Source organism: Hylobates moloch, unplaced genomic scaffold, assembly GCF_009828535.3.
Source record: "Hylobates moloch isolate HMO894 unplaced genomic scaffold, HMol_V3 SCAFFOLD_5, whole genome shotgun sequence".
NCBI lineage: Eukaryota > Metazoa > Chordata > Mammalia > Primates > Hylobatidae > Hylobates > Hylobates moloch.
In genome coordinates, this window is record NW_026652280.1 from 26,141,285 (window position 1) to 26,159,738 (window position 18,454).

An 18,454-nucleotide genomic window follows, 5' to 3' on the forward strand; every position below is an offset into this window, starting at 1 on the left:
TTTTAAGTAAAGAAAATAATTTTGAAATCCGCTAGATGTAGAAGAGATGTATCATGAAGCAATGACTTATCATCTTAATTCCTAGATATTTTAATGGGATCCTCTATTTTGTGGTTAGAGAATGAAGTAGGTTTTGTTTAAGCAGCTTGCATACCAGCAGTAGGGAAGAATGAGTAAAATAAAAAATTAACTCTCAATAAAATTAGTCGTTGTTGTTTACACAGCAATTGCTTGATTCATTTCTCTTTTCCATAGCTAAAGTATGATACTGTAAATTAATTTCTGGTTTTATCCAAAAAGGTAATTTCAGGGGTACAAAACAAGATAAGTACTTATATAAAAGTATTACATGAGTTAATTAAACTGGATCAACAAAACATGAATTTTGGAGTCAGAATTTTTGGTCCTGGCTGTGATACTAGCTCTGAAATCTGGGCACATTATTTAACCCTTCTGAATTTAGTTACTTCATTTACTATATGAAAAGAATGATAGCATCTACCTCAGAGTATTTTGTGAAGATTAGGCAAAATAATATATAAAAATCCTAATCATAGAATTTAACATACAGTAATCTCTCCTTACATAGTTATTGGCTACGCAGGAACCCCATTGTTAAATATAATTTTTCTTGGTAATGCTGTTCACTTATGTTGAATTTTGTTCTTTTAAGCAGGAGAGAAGAATACTTAATTTAACATAAAGTGTAGCTTGCAGGACTTTGAGGATTGCTTTCCTGTTATTACAAAATTGGCAACGAGGTCCTCAAATTGAGGACAAGTAGGCATAATTACCCTTTTATTCTAAAGAAAACAGTCATCATTTGGGATTAAACCTTCCCCCAGGACTTATTAAGACACATCAACTTAATGTCATCTCAGTATATAAAAGACGAAAGGAAAAGGTTAGAAGGATGTGTCTTAGAAGTCATTGGCAATACCTCCTTAGGGCAGAGAGGCAATTCTATCCCTTCCAGTGGGAGGTGGAGGTGCTGTCACCTCCCTGATATCCAGTTAAGAACAAAGCTAGAAGAAGAATCACTTGTAAAACATGGAGGTTCCTGCAAAAGGGATTTGTTTTTCTGTTACTCCCCAGGTGAAAGCCTGTTTAGGCAGCAGGCTTGCTGTTCTACCCCGAGTCTATCTAAGCAGAAGAAAAAGTAATTGAAGGGAGCAAGGTTGAGAGAGGGCCAGTGGTAGAGTACAAACTCTCTCACCATTGGGTCTGGCAAGGATATAGTAGATTCTCGTGGGCCAAGTGGGCATGTGAAAAGTTGGCTGGGCTTGAGTCCCCTTGCTGGAATTTCCCAGAGGCCTCATGAGGGAAGAGGAAGAGCTGTGCTAGGTGGTAAGCCTGGACTTCATGTCTCCCATCATGGAACTGGGCCTGGTCTACAAAGCCCCACAAAGCAGCCGTTCCCAACCTTTTTGGCACCACGGACCAGTTTCATGGAAGACAATTTTTTCATGGACCTGGGGGCAGGAGGCAGGGTATGGTTTCAGGATGATTCAAGCATATTACCTTTATTGTGCACTTTATTTCTATTATTATTACATTGTAATATATAATGGAATAATTATACTACTCACCATAATGTAGAAGCAGTGGGAGCCCTGAGCTTTTTATCCTACAACTAGATGGTCCCATCTGGGGGTGATGGGAGACAGTGACAGATCATTAGACATTAGATTCTCATAAGGAGCATGCAACTTAGATCTCTCACATGTGCAGTTCTCAATAGGGTTCATGCTCCTATAAGAATCCAATGCTGCTGCTGGTCTGACAGGAGGTGGAGCTCAGGCAGTAATGGGAGTGATAGGGAATAGCTGTAAATACAGATGAAGCTTTGCTCTTTTGCCCATTGCTCACCTCCTGCTGTGTGGCCCAGTTCCTAACAGGCCATGAACCGGTACTGGTCCACGGTCCAGGGGTTGAGTACCCCTGCCATAAATAAGTCATACTTCTGTTTCATAAGAGACCCAGAATTTGGATACCACATAGAGGTTAGCCCATGTGTCCACAAAAGCTATGAAGAACTTCAAATGGTCCTTTCTTCTCTTTCTCCTCCCCTCCCTTCTTCACTCCATCCTTCTCTCACATGCTCAGGAAAAGTGGAGGGGAAAAGATGTAAGGGTGTTTCTGAAACAGACTTTGTTCCCGCTTCTTCTCAATCGCACCACCATTTCACTCCAATGTACTGGAGGATTGAGAAAACAAATTCTGACCCCCAGTCCCTAGAGTCAAATGTCTAGCTGAGCATGAGAAAGGAGAATCTTTAATTAAATTTCAGATTATAGTTCTTAATGGAACTAGACTGTCCTTCAATAAATGGAGTGACAAGGAAGTTAGGAAATCTGCCTAAGGTATCATTTAAGAGCTTGAAGAGAAATATTCAACAATCCATGGTTAACAATCAATACTTGTATTCTTGTTTATGCAATTCTGAGCTGACAGAGTCCAGTAAACCAGTAACACATTCAAATAATTCACTTTAAAAACAGCAGCTCCTCATTCTATAATCACATCATGAGTAGACCAAGGGATTTTTTGATGAGAGTATTTGGTTGATGATTCCCATAAGCACTTAGATAATATGAAGACCCAGAGAAAGCAAACTATCTTACAATTATTTTCTAGTGTTCTTACTTATCCCTGGACACCAGAGATTGTTCTGCACCACTTCATTGAACAGTAGGCTTTTTTTTTTTTTTTCCAGATCCCTTTGTATAACAACATAGTTTTCAACAGAATCCCATCAAACTAGTCTGGGGATCACATAAGGTGACTGTATGTAGAGGACAGTTGATTTCCATAGTAATCAAGGCCAAAGTAACAGAATATTCAGCTTTTTTGTACTTCAAGTGCCCTGATGTGATTTTTAAAACAGGGAATTGACAGTAAATTTAGAATTAACTTTCAATTATCTATAGAAATAAGGAACTGGAAAATGTACAGATGGCTTCAAATTTTATTGCCTCGACAAAACATTTGTTTAGCAATTAACAAAAAGCAATCAATCCGTTTAGGATTCAAATTTCTGTATTTCCCAACTGTCCTACTTCCAACCTCATAGAAAATTCGAGAATTATCAAAATTATAAAAGAATTATTAAAATTATATCAAGCCACAGGATGAAGACAGACATATAATTGGTTAATCAACCAAATTTATATTAGATTCATTTAACTATTGATAAATGACCCATAATGACATGCAAATTAGTGGGGAAGACATTTCCATAAAAGGAGTGAAAAACTCCCTTGGGTTCAGAATGGTATATTTTCCCTAATGCCAGTGAAAAGATAATTACCTGAATGAGAGGTGCTTTTGCTTCCCAGTTGGGTTTCTGACTGGCTGTGGCTGACTGGTGTGAGGTCTTGGCAACTTTGGATGGGAGAGTCCCTTCCTGCAGGGTCAGTGCCAGATGGCTTTTCAATATTTTTCATCTCCATTTCTTCATGATGGATCCAAAGATCAGGGGGTCGGAGGTCCTTCTGGCTGCCCTTTCTTTTGCCAGCACTGTGGGTGGCCCGTTTCCTATGGAACAAAGTTAGAAGGCAAACGTGAGAGCCTCTATTCAATGGCACTTCCTCTCTTTCATCAGTCAATTCAAGTTAGAAGCAGGAAAGGAAACAAAAGGACTCGCAGAATGAGCCTTGTGAAACCCAGGAATTGGCAGACTTGTCTTGGCTGCCTTTCCTCTTCCCCCCTGGAGCTTCACCATATTATAAAGGATGCAGTGCTGAATCCCCAGGGCCCTGGCTTCCTGGCAGAGAGCTCCTTACTCCAGCTTCAGTGGCTGCAGATTCATGTGCAAGGTGACAATGGGTTAGATGGAACCATATGCCAATCTTTGGAGCTAGGCATAAGGTACCTGACGGCAACATCTGTTTAGGAGATAAATGAAGGAGTTGCTTTGAAAGGGCAAATGGAAATAAAAAGGCCAGAATTTATGCCAATAGCCAAGATGAGGTCTTAGAAGAAAGTCTATACCTCAGCTGTATAATTTAATATGCAACTGGAAAACTTGTTATTTGAAAACAAAAGGCCGCATAAGGACATTCTTAGGAGAATAAAACACTTTTGCCTTGGCATCACTGAGGGTCCAGATTCAAACACAGTGGGACACATCCTTTGAAAGGAGAAGAACATAGTTTGAAAATGTATTTCGCATGTTTCTTATTTGCCTCAATAAGGCTTTAACAACTATAAATTTAGTTTTGGGGTGATAATCTCTTCTTGAGGCTAGTGAGATTAAATGTTCCCTGTGTGATAAGTAAAGTAACACAATGTTCATGTTAGTCATTCTCTACAGCAGGGGTTCAGTAAACTATGGTTTGGAAGCCAAATCTGCCCACAGCCTAGTTTTGTAAATAAAGTTTTATTGGAACATGGCCAAGCTCATTTATTTTTGCACTGCAATGGCAGAATTGAATAGTTGTGACAGATCCTATATGACTCAAAAATCCTAAACAATGTGTTATTTGGTCCTTTTCAGAAATCGTTTTTGACCCTTTCCCTAGTTTTACAACTTTTAAATCTCTACTTGTAACTTCTATTTCTTTAAAAATAATAGTAATGCCTCTTGTAAGAAATAATGCAAACTGTTAAAATCTAGTTTTGACAGCAGACCAGAGAAGCATCTACTTCCCACTTCCTTAATTTGCAGTGAACAGTTTATTATAATAACTACCTTCTATGGGTGTTTAATGGTTCATACAAGCTACTCTCAGTGAAAACACCTGTAACCTGTGCAAAGTCATTGGGGTGGCTTTGGTTTTCCGATGATGAATAAGTAGCTTTGTACATATTAGGTAATTAATAAATATTTGGTGGTGTAATTTGTTGAATTTTCCCTGATATCCATTTTTTTGTCTTTCTTGAAGCATGCTGATGAGGATAGGAGATAAAGAATCCCAGACCTATTATCTATTTTGTATTTTAGCAGAGAAAAATTAACACTACCTGCACTTTGATGATTTCCTGGTGGCAGCCCCACCATGTCTTAAAACAATGGTCTGAAATAACTCCTGTTTTCTAAGTGTCTATGTGTCTAAGATAATAACTCACTGATAACCATTTATTTCCCGAATTCATTTCTGTATATTTCACTTGCCCACAGCAAACTGAGCTGCAACTCACACACAGCTCCCTGCGTAATCTACTCCTGGTAACTTCATAGAAAATGTAATGTCATTCTCAAACTTGGATGTTTCACCCTGTTATCTCTCTTTCTAGAAGATCAAAATGCTAAATAACACTAGCATCTGTGTGGCTGCACACAGAGAAGTACCAGTTTCCAAATTCAGGAAAACATAGCCAGACTCCTTATTTAACTCAATATTTAAATAACCTGGAACAAAGAAAGTAGTCAAGATAAAATTGAAACCAGCAATAAATTACAAATTCTGGTTTCCCCTTGCTTACAAGCATGGCTTTTCACTTATTCATTTATTTGCTAGTTTCCATGACTTCAGTACCAACCAGCCCCAGATGGCTTCTGTTTTTAAAAGAGTTCCAAACCTGGCAGAACCTTTTTGTATGTTGTGATTCATAATCTCCACTCGGGAAGAAATTATAGTTCCTCATAAAATGAACAGGCATTTTTCTGCTGGATTTTAATCAGATCAAGACCAGTTCTAAGAAGCTGCTCACCCACCCAGCTGACTGTCAGTCAAGAAGCTAAAGATCTCTAGACAGATTTTATTTCCTTTTTGTGTTTATTCTAGCCATGACTATCTAACCACTTTTATTTCCTATCATATCTCTTATTAAAGGAGAAATCTTTGGCCCTGGAGAGCCTCTCATTCTTTTGTCCCTCCAACCTCTACCACAGCAGGTTTGTAATAAAACTAACATGTGCTCATAATTAAATTGTCTGAAATTTGTCTTAAAACCTATAGGAACAGGTGTCACCCTCACCTTCTGCCTATCTGTTGGTTCTTGACACGACTGCTGCTCGTTGCAGCCCACGGTTCCTGTGTCTCACCATTAGATTCTTCAAAATGTGTATTCAGATGCTCCTAGTACAGTGGTTGCCAAAGTGGGGTCTCTAAACCAGAGGCATCAGCACCTGCCACTGCCTGGGAACTTGTTAGAAATGCACATTCTCAGGCCCCACTGCAGAACCACTGAATCAGAAACTTGGTTGCAGGGGGCAGTCTGTCTTTTAACACTCTCCAGGTGAATCTGTCTAAAATTTAAGAAGCACTATCATAGTGAATTATTTGGTTTTGTTTGTATTTTAAAGCTAGTTTCTCTATCTGACATAGAGTATTTCACATTTGGTCCCTCTGCAAATACCATATATCTTTTCCCTCAGGCACCAGTCATCTTTCTGCTTCTAAAGTAGCCCTAGAATAGGAGGGTCTCCTTCTACCCCAGGTATTCTTGATAAAGGCAAAGCAAAGAACCCTCCCAGGCTCTCCATTTTCTCCTTCTCGGATCATGGCAAAACTTTCACAGCATGGTCAGGTACTGGTGCTCTATTTTTCGTTTTGTTTGTTTACTTATTTAATTTCTGCCCACAGTGCCTTCAAAATCCTATTTACTTACAATTGACTTATTCTTTAAGGTTCCTTTCAAGACTCTCTCCTTCAGGGAACCTTCCTGACCATCTCAGGTCACTGTAATCTTAGAGTATCTAAATCATTTCCCTCATCTCTCTCTATACCACTCACCTTGGCATTGATCACCATGTGTCTTATTGAGCTGTCCAGCTGCTGCCTTTGTGATAATTCAGTTCCTTCAGTGATAGTGGAGCAAACTCTGTTTCCTTTACTTCTTCAACATCATCCATTGTTTTACAACACTTATTTATTTATTCAATCAATATTTATGGATGATTGACTATGTGTCAAGAAATGTGCTAAGTACTACAAATGTAAAGCTCGGGGAGGCATTGAAAGCTTAAAAAATGATTTTAACATGGCATGGCTCCTGGGAATTTCTGCATTGTTGGAATGAGGAGCATGCACTGTGGCATGACAGGTTGTGTGCATGAAAAAGCAGACGGGACAAAAACATAGGAGGCCTTGGCCCAAATAGATACATTTTTAACAATATCAAGAAGTCAGTGGGAAATTGCAAAAAGATTTTTAGCTTGAGAGTTAACATTAATCAGATTTGTTACTTTGTATGATGCAGATCGCATATAAAGCACACAATAATTACTTGAATTAAATAATAAGAACTACTTTCCATTATTGACATGCAAGTATTTATCTGAAAACTTCTTCTCTGGTTCTGTATTGGTTTGCCCATTCCTTACTTTATATATAACCTATTACTCTAAGGGGAGTTTTTTCCTTTTCACTTTTAATTAGTATGTTGGGGATGTGAAAGAGTAAAAACCAACATTGGTTGAGTGTCCATTTTATGCAAGACTGTGTCCATTGAAGTTCTAAAATCCAGCTATTATCATATAGGTTATTTTGAAACATCATAATAAATTACTAAATTTCCACTATGGACTCAGGCATCTTCTGCTAAAGTTGTTTGCAACTTTATTAGGCAGACGAATAAAGAGTGCTGTACTAATTCCAGTGGTTAAAAGACATGCCCAACATCTGATAGGGATTGAGGCAGGAACATTCTGCCCCACCAGGGGTTTGGGGGAAGTCTTCAGGAAGGAGGGAAGCTTGAAGTGAGTGTGAATAAATAATTACAAGGTAATCAGAAAAAGATATATTGATAAGGATAAACATTTCTCTGCTTTCTTTCCAAATCTTTTCCAAAGGCTTTTAGACCCTAATTGTCCATTTTGATTATTTTTATTCCACTAACTGCTATTAAAAACAAAACAAAACAAAAAATTTGTGTTAGAAACCCAGGTCAAATTCCAGATACTCAAATATATCTCAGAAAAAAAATTCTGAGATGGAATTAAGATATAGTGAAGTCTTAAGGTAGCTGATAGTTCAAATCTCTATGAGGTCGATATTGACAACCAATTAAAATGCTAACAAGTGAAAAATCAGTAAAGTGACCTATAGTAGTTAAAATACTGTAGATTTCATTTAAGAGCTTAAACATTTCATCGTCAGTACTAAAGATAATTATTTTTGTCAAGATTTGAATGCCTACTAATCTTTAAAACTTGCTATCCACATGTCAAGTCAAATAGAAGGCCCAGCCAGCCAGTGGTTCTAACAAGTACACCTTGTGTTTTATTTACATGTTTAAATTTAAAGCATTCAGACAAGACTGCAGATCACCTACCCAGGTAACTGCCTTAGAAATGTAATAGCCATGCGTTCTGGATCTGCTGGATTTGCTCAGTTTCATATATTTTTGTCCTTAGTATCTGTGGATAAATTCTAACTCATAACATGTGTTCCGTATGTTGGGCAAGAAAATGTTATTGCCATATTAAAAAACAGGGAAACAGGGACAAAAATCAACTTAAGTTTTGTTTCTTTTTCTCTCTTTTGAGACAGGTCTCACTCTGTCACCCAGGCCGGAGTACAGTGATACAATCATGGCTCACTGCAGCCTCCACATCCCAGGCTTAAGGGATCCCCCCACCTCAGCCTCCTGAGTATCTGGGACCACAGGTAAGCACCACTATATCTGGCTGATTTAAAATTTTTCAGAGATAAGGTCTCACTATGTGGCCCAGGCTGGTCTCAGACTCCTGGTCTCAAGCCATCCTCACGTCTTGGCCTCCCAAAAGGCTGGGGTTACAAGTATGCCCAGCCTTAAGTTTTCATAAAATATAATTTTTTTCTGTATTAGATGTCATATGATAATCTCATTAATAGAAACTGTGGAAGGGGTCTCTTCAAAGTACAGTAGTAAAAAAGTTTAAAAAAGTTTAATAAATAACTGAAAAGAACTGCAAAATTATTTGTATTTCCTATTAATTTAAAGCTTAATGCTACCATGTGATTCTATAAATTAGATGTATTCCATGGGGAATTTCTACATTTTAAAAGTAGAAGATTGTTACCTGGCTCTGGACAAACCAACCAACAAAAAAAGCTAAAGAGAATGATAGAAAGCATTTAGCCCAAATTATCATTATATTTAAAGAAACTGCCACCCAAGTATTAAACGTCTTCATTTAAGTGATATGATTAGTTTACTATAGAAGCAGTAGACCCAGAACTAGAACTTGGGTACTAACTTTCATTAGCTATTTTATGTAATAAAAATGAAATCTTACCCACTAGTCTGAATCAACTGGATAGCCTAATTGTTAAATATATGTATGATTTTTTAAAAAGGGTAGGTTTATTAAATGCATAGACACTTACCTGAATAAGATATTACTGAGAGTCCATAGAACTTTTTCAATTCACTTGGATGTAATTTAAGTCCCCCAAAAAAACACAAAGAAAAATTTATATTCTCTAGAACCCCAAAAGAGATATTGAGGAAGCTTGTGAATGAGTTTTCTACTTCACCTTATTAATTACATTAAAGTCCAATTTTCTAAGAGCTTTGGAGGGGATCTTATTTCTGTTTCAGATTGGGATTGATTTTGCTTTCACCTGCATTATCCAGTTTGTTCTGAAGGGCTCAATTGTGATGCAGAGGAGCAGCGGTCCTCAATGGAAGAAATAAAAAAACTAAACTATAAGGGGCTGGGCACGGTGGCTCACGCCTGTAATCCCAGCACTTTGGGAGGCCGAGGTGGGCGGAGCATGAGGTCAGGAGATCGAGACCATCATGGCTAACACGGTGAAACCCTGTCTCTACTAAAAATTCAAAAAATTAGTTGGGCGTGGTGGCAGGCACCTGTAGTCCCAGCTACCTGGGAGGCTGAGGCAAGAGAATGGCATGAAAATGGGAGGCAGAGGTTGCAGTGAGCTGAGATTGCACCACTGCACTCCAGCCCGGGCAATAGAGCGAAACTCTGTCTCGAAAAACAAACAAACAAACAAACAAACGAACCCCACTAACCTATAGTTCAGAAATAACTTGAAGGAAACATTTTCTTTCGCTCTATGAAAATATGCACACAAAGGGATGAAAAATGAATGCCAACGGGTCTGCTACTGAAGAAAGATATGAAACAAAGTGTGAAACACAAGTAACTATTAAAAGACTGAGAGTGCAGTGAAGAAAAACCAAAGTGACTCTAAAACTGTTTTTGGATTTTTCAGTCATTAATAGAACCATTTATTCTTTAACTCGGTCCCTATTTTTAAAAACAAGTCATACCCAGGGCTCAGTGTCTCCTCTTTCCAAATAAAGCCCTGAAGCTTTTGCCAAAGTGCTTAGGGTAGGATTTAAGATGACTGGAGATTTTCTCAACATGGCACCAAATCCCACTTTTGCACATTGAGAAGACTGGCGTTTTCTCTGTGGAGAAACAAAATATATCCAGGAATCCAGTTCATCAGGTCAATTTAATGCTCGAACATTCTTCTCACAGAAATGACACAGGGGGAAAAAAAACCCAAATCAAAAACAAACCCACTACGGATAGTTTAGTTACATTTGGCTAGTTTAGTGAATGCTTCAGTGTCTTGAAAGCAGTTATATGGTAGGCCGGGTGTGATTTTGGTGCCTCCTCCCCACCTTCTTTTATGTGAGTCCCTCTTAACTCTGCTTTAGAGACCTGCTGCCTTCATGTTCCACTGTTCTGTGATTTCACAACCCCTTTCCTGATAACACAGCACCAATAGATTGTTCAAATGTCTTACTCAATTAGTTACTTTCCCCCTTATTAACTGCCCGGCACTGTGGAAGCTCTGTGAGTGATTATGACTTCCCAGAATGCTCACACATGAGGCTGACCCAGCTAAGCTCACTCTAGCAGGTTTCTTGCTTAGGCACAATGGACCAGCACACCAGCTATCACCAGCTTCAAACTAGTCAAATCTCATAAATGCAGCTGGATAGAAAATTTGTCCTGCCATAGAAATAAATTAAACACAAAGCCTGCATCTACACCCCATGTTACTTTTTTCAGTGTGTTTATCTTCCCCTGTTCTCTTTCTAAACATGTCACTTCAGAGTGCTGGAAGGTAAACTAGAGATCTACAAATAGAGTTATACGACTTAAAGAAAGACAAAGAGAGAGAGAGAGAGAGAGAGAGAGCGCTATTAGCAACAGAAGGGGGAACATTATTTGCTGGAGAATCTTTTCTAGCAAAGTGTAAAGTATACAGTTGTCAAACCAGCCACCTATGAACCCGTATCTCAGGCTTTCAGAGGTAATGTCATGCCTGAGGCCGATGGAAAAACCTAAAACCAAAACCAAAAACTCATGGAAGAGCCTAAGATAGTCAACTCAGTGAGAGAGTGTAGCTGAAAAAACACATCAGGCTGAATTTTAAAAGGACTAGAAAGTCAAAGAGGCAGAGAATGGCTGCGAAATTTTTGCTGACTCCCAGCACTGGCTGAAACAGACTAACAGGCCAGTTACGGGGTGTTGATGCAAGGATATAGGCTAAATAAAAATCTCTTTTCCATTTTAAACTTTGTACTTTGATATATCATTCTCTGCACGTGCTAGAACCTAAAGCTGCATAATATTAAAATATTCTTAAAGCCCTCAACACTTTTAATTTCTGACAATTAACCACGGAAAATAAATTTGAACCATTTTGAATCTCAGAACTCTCTCTTCTTTAACTACTGCCTCCAAACTAAGCACCCACAGGATTGTAACTGTACAGAGTTTGGCATTCTATATTTAGCCATCTCTCCAACAAGCATTGATTAACTGCCTACAGGGCTCCTTGTAAAAAGTGGTAAATAAGTGCACACAGAGAAACACATTTCTCAAGTCTTGTGTACATGATTTCAGGGAAGGCCAGAAGCAGGGGCATGGAGGAGTCTATTCTCTAGGTGTTACCTAAGGAACACCTGCACTCACTTGAAAATGAGAAGTGGTCAGAGAAGTAAAAGCAAACAGAAATATAAGTGGGTCCCAGATGGATTTTGTTTGTTATCATATCTGCAAGTCTAGCCCTCACTCACTTAATGAAAGGCCTGGAATAGACAAAAGGCAAGGTTTTGCCAGGGTCAGGAAGTAAGGACATGGGGTGAATTATGAAAGAACACAGGAAGAGGGCCATCAAAAATATAACCCCAAAAGACAATGACTTCTTTCCTCTTGGGAACCGGCTGTTACCCACTTTCTCTGCTGGGCTGAAGAGCGTCGGGTGCAAATCACAGCCACGATGACCACTACCAGCACTGTGATGACACCAACGGTGACCACAATGATCACAAGCAGGTTGCTGTTCTTCTGAGGAGTGACACTGCCGTGCGGGGGGTGCATTTGTCCAATTGGCGGCTCTGGGAAAAAGACAGGAAAATGGAGTTCAGGTTTAGGAAGATGTGGCAGAAGTTTTACCAAGCGCTCTTGGGATATACAAAGTTCCGAATGTTCTGGGCTTTTCTGAACTTAGGGGTGGTGATGGGAGTTTGAGGGAAGCAATGAAAAAATGAGAGGAAATACCTATTTACACAAGATAAATGAAAACCTATGCCTGCACAAAAAACCTGATAGAGAAACATTCACAGTAGCACTGTTCAGAATAGCCAAAAGTGGAAACAAGCTAAATGTCTATGGACTGACGAATGAATAAACAAATGTGGGGTGTGTGTGTGTGTATATATGTATGTATGTATGTATGTATATGTGTGTGTGTATGTATGTATGTATATATATCTCCCCCTGTGATGGAATATTACCCAGGCATAAAAAGAAATGAAGCACTAATACCTGCTATAACATGGATAAACTATGGAAACACTGTGGTAAGTGAAAGAAGCCAGACACAAAAGGACATATATTATATGATTCTATTTATATGAAATATCCAGAATAGGCAAATCTAGAGAGACAGAAAGTAGATCGGTGTTTTCCAGTGGATGGAAAGAGGGGTGAATGGGGAGGGATAGCTAACAGATACAGGGTATACTTTTGGGATGATGACAATGTTCTGGAACTAAATAGCAGTGATGGCGGCCCAAGCTTATGAATACAGTGAACACCGCTCAATTGTACATTTTCAAAGGGTGAGTTTATGGCACATAAGATATATCTCAATAAAAACAAGATTAAGCTTTCCTATTGAGTGGAAGGTAGGGAGAGGAGAAGAGATGCTACTTTGTACCATAAGAATTCATGAGTGACAAGAGCCAGAGAGGCTATGGTTTATGAGGAAACACTATTTGATGCTGTAAAAGACAAACTGCTTGATACCAATCACTCACAATTTACCACCATTCCTTTGAAGATGCCATCTATAAAGCAATTTAATTTTCAACCTGTGAAAGGTGTATGAATCCCACCTAAAAGCAGCCACTGGGTTCAAAAGAGTGACACAAAGTCCTAACACAAGTGTTTTCCTGCATTGCATCAGTACCTCGTGGTGGAAAATAACAGAATAATAAGACATCTGTGATGAGTTGCTTGCCTAAATAAGAACGGCTAATGACCATTGACATAGCTTTCTTAAGTGCTCAGTCAATGGTAAATCAATTAGAAATACTCTATTCTATGTCATGTTTGTCATTACAAGTTATACATTTCTTAAAAATTAAATATTAGGTTATATTATTTACAAATAATTTAGAAAGTATCAAAAAGCAAGGAGTTTGTACATTTTCCTATACCTAAATTTGATTATTTTTCTTTAATAATGTATATTAATTTTCTATACCCCTTGAGCAAAATATTTAGACCTTCTGAACCTCAGTGCCTCCATCTGTATAAAGAATGTAATACTCATTGTGTGCAGTTACTGACAGAATTAGATATAATACATGCAAAACAACCATCTCAGCACCTGACACAGAGGAAGTGCTTATAATAAAATTACACGACTAATGCAATAAATAAAATGTTGCCTAAATTTATAATCTACAATAGCATTTGGGACTTATGGTGTGGACTTCCAGACTGTAAAGGAATTTTTTTTTTTTTTTTCTTTTTGAGACAGAGTTTTGCTCTATCACTCACGCCGGAGTGCAGTGGCAAGATCTCGGCTCATGACAACCTCTGCCTTCTGGGTTCAAGCGATTCTCTTGCCTCATCCTCCCAAGTATCTGGGATTACAGGCATGTGCCACCACACTAATTTTTGTATTTTTAGTAGAGACGGGTTTTGCCATGTTGACCAGGCTGGTCTTGAACGCCTTACTTCAGGCGATCTGCCAGCCTCAGCCTCCCAAAGTGCTGGGATTGCAGGTGTGAGCCACCGCATTTTTAGAAATAATACTGATGTGATTTTGCTGTGTCCCCACCTAAATCTCAACTTGAATTGTAGTTCCCATAATCCCCATGTGTCCCAGAAGGGACCCAGTGGGAACTAATTGAATCATGGGGGTGGTTACCCGCATGCTGGTCTTGTGATAACGAGTTCTCACAACAGGATCTGATGGTTTTATAAGGTGCTTTACCCCTTTCGCTCAGCATTTCTCCTTGCTGTCTTTCTCCATGTGAGGAAGGACGTGTTTGCTTCCACTTCCACCATGATTGTGTATTTCCTGAAGCACCCCAAGCCATGCTGAACCGTGAATCAATTAAACCTCTTTCCTTTATAAATTACCCAGTCTCAGCTACATCTTTATTAGCTGCGTAAGAACATACTAATACAAATACTCATTGTGATAGCTAAACTAACCTGTTCTCACAAGTTAATACAATAACCCAGTACTTGCCTCAAAATTGAAATGATGTCTTTTGACAAGTTGCCTAAGAATCACTGCTTTTGTAAAAATAAAAAAAGTCATCAAAACTTAAATAAACTATGGCTGATTCATTATTATTGGAAACAGAAGTACTTCTAATATAAGTTGAATCTTAGAGGAAAAAAACTCATCAAAAGTTTTTAAATAATAGCACTTTCTGTTAAAAAAATTATGATTACAAATGAAAGAAATAGGATTTCCTTGAAGTAAATTTTACACTTAACCATAAAAGAATGAAGCAAGAAATGAAAGGTCAAAACTCCCCTTTTTCACAGTTTTACTCATTATTTAAAAAGTTATTTTACAGTAGTATCTCAATATGCCCTTTTTGTACTTAATAAGTTAATATATTGGAATAAATTAACCTTTTATGTGAGAACTTACAAGGAAGATAGTTAGGGATCTCATAGATTTTTATAAGCATGACTTTAACAATTCACTGTTTCTGACAAACTTAGCTTGAATCATACATAACAGTACACCTTGTCAACATTTTAAAAATCATGGTAAACTGAAATTACTCAAGTTTCTACTCCTATTTCTTTCTTTTCACCCTGGAAGACATCATGTTCCAAGTCAAAAAAAATAACTCTGAATTCTGCTGAGTACCAGTGAAATTATATTGATGTCATTTGCCTGGGAGAGTCGGGGTTCATGAGGACTCCGATTACGAATCTTTGATTGCAGGCCTTTATGACTTCCTCATAAAACTTCCCATCAGTTTAACATTTGGTATTCAAGGTCTTTCATTAATCACTCAATCTGAAATCAAAGGCTGAATAATCAGATTACCTGACATCAAGCAGGCAATTAAAAAAGTCGAGTGCAATGGTGCCTTTAGTTGCAGGCAATTCTTGTTATTTGCAGGACTTGTGTTCTCTAAAGTTTCCACAAATGCTAATTAGTGAATACTGAATGATTACTTCTAGAGGAAACACAAGGTTAGCTTCCTGTGAGCCTCTGATCACACTGTTTTATCAACCAATTAATATACACTTTGTTTTTTGTGTGTTTCTGGTTAAAGACATCTTATTTAACATATAATGTTGATTCATTAATACTGAAACATCCAACAGCACTATAATGCTTGAACAAAGCTTTTCAAAATTTTTAGAGAGAACAGATTTTCTCTGTAAGTCACACCACACCCTTATTGTGTTTAGGAACCTGGGAAGCACTTCGGACCTACGTTTGGGGACCATTTTAAACAGTGAAGTCACCAACAAAAAGAAAAAAAATGGAAAAATTGGCAGAAACATACCACAAAAGGGGCACTTTCTCATAGCATGGGGGCTGAAACAAGACGACAGAGAGTACCTTTTTCCCTGTCTTAGGTGGTGACATGAGTATTGGGCAATCCAAAATTTTTGCAGCTCTGCACACATCCATGAATGGCCATGAAAGCACTATGAGTATTGATTTGGGGGTTACAAATAAATTTTAGCGTGCAGGTAAATTCACAAATTCAGATTCTGCAAGTAATGAGGATCTGTATCTTAATACATCAAAGGACTGCTACAAATTAGAAACAAATTTTAGAGCTCCCAAACCTAGATTAGTGCAGTTAGGAGATCTGGGAGACAGGCTGGCTCCAGAAGGGGCAAGTGACATTGCCCCCTTTCCAGCTTCAGTGGGGAAGCTGCATGAAGTCATTCAAAGACTTGCAAATATCCTACAGGGCACTGTGATGATTTCATGAGATAATGGTTGCACCACAGTGACCACAAGCCTTGGCATGAAGTTGGCACTCGTTAGACATTATGCTGTGGCTCAATGTGTTTTTTTTTTCCTTTTTTAGAAACAGATCTCACTCTGTGACTACTGCTGGAGTGCAGTGGCACAATCATAACTCACTGTAGCCTTGAACTCTTAGGCTCAAGCAATTCTCCCACCTCAGTTTCCCTAGAAGCTAGGACTACAGGTCCATGCCACCATGCCTGGAAAATTTTTAAGTTTTTTTTTTGTTTTTTGTTTTTTTTTTTTCTGTAGAGACAGGGTCTTCCTATGTTGCCCAGGCTGGTCTCAAACTCCTGGCCTCACGCAACCCTCCTACCTCGGCCTCCCAAAGTGCTGCAATTACAGGCATGAACTACAAGGTCCACCCAATGTATTTTATCCTATGTAATGTTCCCAGTTTAAAGGAAAAAAAAAAACGTGTATCATAACATATCTGTCTCTGCTGTTAGCATAATAGTGTGGGTATCCAGTGTCTGAGTAATCAAGACCTAGATGTGTTCCATTAAAATTAGTAAGAAGGGTGTCACATTTTTTACAGTCTCATGGGCATTCCATTTATTTTTTATTTTCATGATGTTTGATCATGATAAAATGTTTCAGCCTTTTCCTTCTAAGTTTAATAAAGCAAATGCATATATTTTATAAAGACTTATTAAATATTTTAAAATTGGTTCACTGAAATAACTTGTTTTTATAAAAATTTTATAGACTATCAAAAATGTTTTATATTTATCATATTTTGCTCTCATAAACACTCTGCAGCAAGCTCATTGATAGACCAGAGCTCTGAGTACTTAATTATCATTGAAAAGAAAGCTAGATATTGATTCTAAGAGCCCTGGCTCCTATTTGAGGACCTGGTCCCCTTGGCACAATGGCTGTAATGGCTGTGCCCCAATAGCTACACAATGTCAATAGGCCAACAATGTGAACATAAGAATGACAAGTTCACTTCTGAGGAAGGAAAGAGGTCCAATGAAAGTGTGTAGTTGGGAGTTGAACTTCACTCCTACAATTGCAGTTTACCCTGATAATGGCTTTATAATTATTAGAACACTTTGACCTCTACATATGTCTTAATAATTTTATAAGCATTTGAATTTGAACCAAAGTTCATACGGCCTTGATCATTTCAAAATATTTCCCCCTGAAATAAGATGATGTAATCAATCAGCTGGAAGACAACTCACAGATAATTTAGCCCATTGTTCCCTAAAATAAGATATTTATCAGCGTTATGGGGGTACAGTTCCTTGGACAACCAAGTTTCAGAACATATTTATTGTAAAAAAATTTGGATTTTGAATATGCTGATGTGAATTGTTAATTGCCAGGAGGGGTGGGGCAGGGATGGTAGAAAACGGATTCAATTATTCCATAAATATGTATCAAAGATCCAGTTAGATGTTGGAGATACAATGTTGTAACCAAAAGAAGCATGATTATGGACCTCATGGAACTTGCAGTTTACTAAAAAAGGTAGATGTTCAACAAATCATGAGGGAAATAAATATAGGCATACTGCAGAAATACTATGGGTTTGGTTCCACACACTGGAATAAAGCAAGTATCACACACTGGAATAAAGCAAGTATCACACACTGGAATAAAGCAAGTTGCACTAATTTTTTTGGTTTTCCAGTGCATATAAAAGTTTACACTATACTGTAGTCTATTAAGTGTGCAATAGCATTACATCTAAAAATGGCACACCTTAATTTAAAAATACTTCATTTCTAAAAAATGCTAAGGATCATCTGAACCTTCAGCGAGTCACAGACCTTTTGCTGATGGAGGCTCTTGCCTTTATGTTGATGGCTGCTGAGTGATGAGTTTGGGAACTGCTGAAGGGTGGGGTGGCTGTGGCAATCTCTCTTTTTTCTTTTTCTTTTCTTGAGACAGACTCTTGCTCTGTCGCCCAGGATGGAGTGCAGTGGTGTGATCTCAGCTCATTGCAATCTCCGCATCCTGGGTTCAAGAGATTCTGTTGCCTCAGATTCCTTTTTGTATTTTCAGTATAGATGGTGTTTCACCATGTTGGACAGGCTGGTCTCGAACTC

At 38.2% G+C, this 18,454-nt stretch overlaps 1 protein-coding gene and 1 long non-coding RNA gene across 4 annotated transcripts in view; one reads left to right on the forward strand and one right to left on the reverse strand.

The window, feature by feature from the left end:
* DCC (DCC netrin 1 receptor) overlaps positions 1-18,454 on the reverse strand; it is a 1,201,126-nt gene that overhangs the window by 65,124 nt on the left and 1,117,548 nt on the right. For all 3 annotated transcript variants that reach the window (XM_032152264.2, XM_058438331.1, XM_058438332.1), the window contains exons 23-24: positions 12,093-12,255; positions 3,311-3,537 (exon numbers count right to left, since the gene is read on the reverse strand). In XM_032152264.2, the coding sequence (XP_032008155.1) occupies positions 3,311-3,537; positions 12,093-12,255 (390 nt within the window). The remainder of the gene's footprint in view (positions 1-3,310; positions 3,538-12,092; positions 12,256-18,454) is intronic.
* LOC116468533 (uncharacterized) overlaps positions 8,445-18,454 on the forward strand; it is a 64,183-nt gene continuing 54,173 nt past the window's right edge. Inside the window, exon 1 of the long non-coding RNA XR_004248076.2 lies at positions 8,445-8,555. This is a non-coding gene — a long non-coding RNA (uncharacterized LOC116468533). The remainder of the gene's footprint in view (positions 8,556-18,454) is intronic.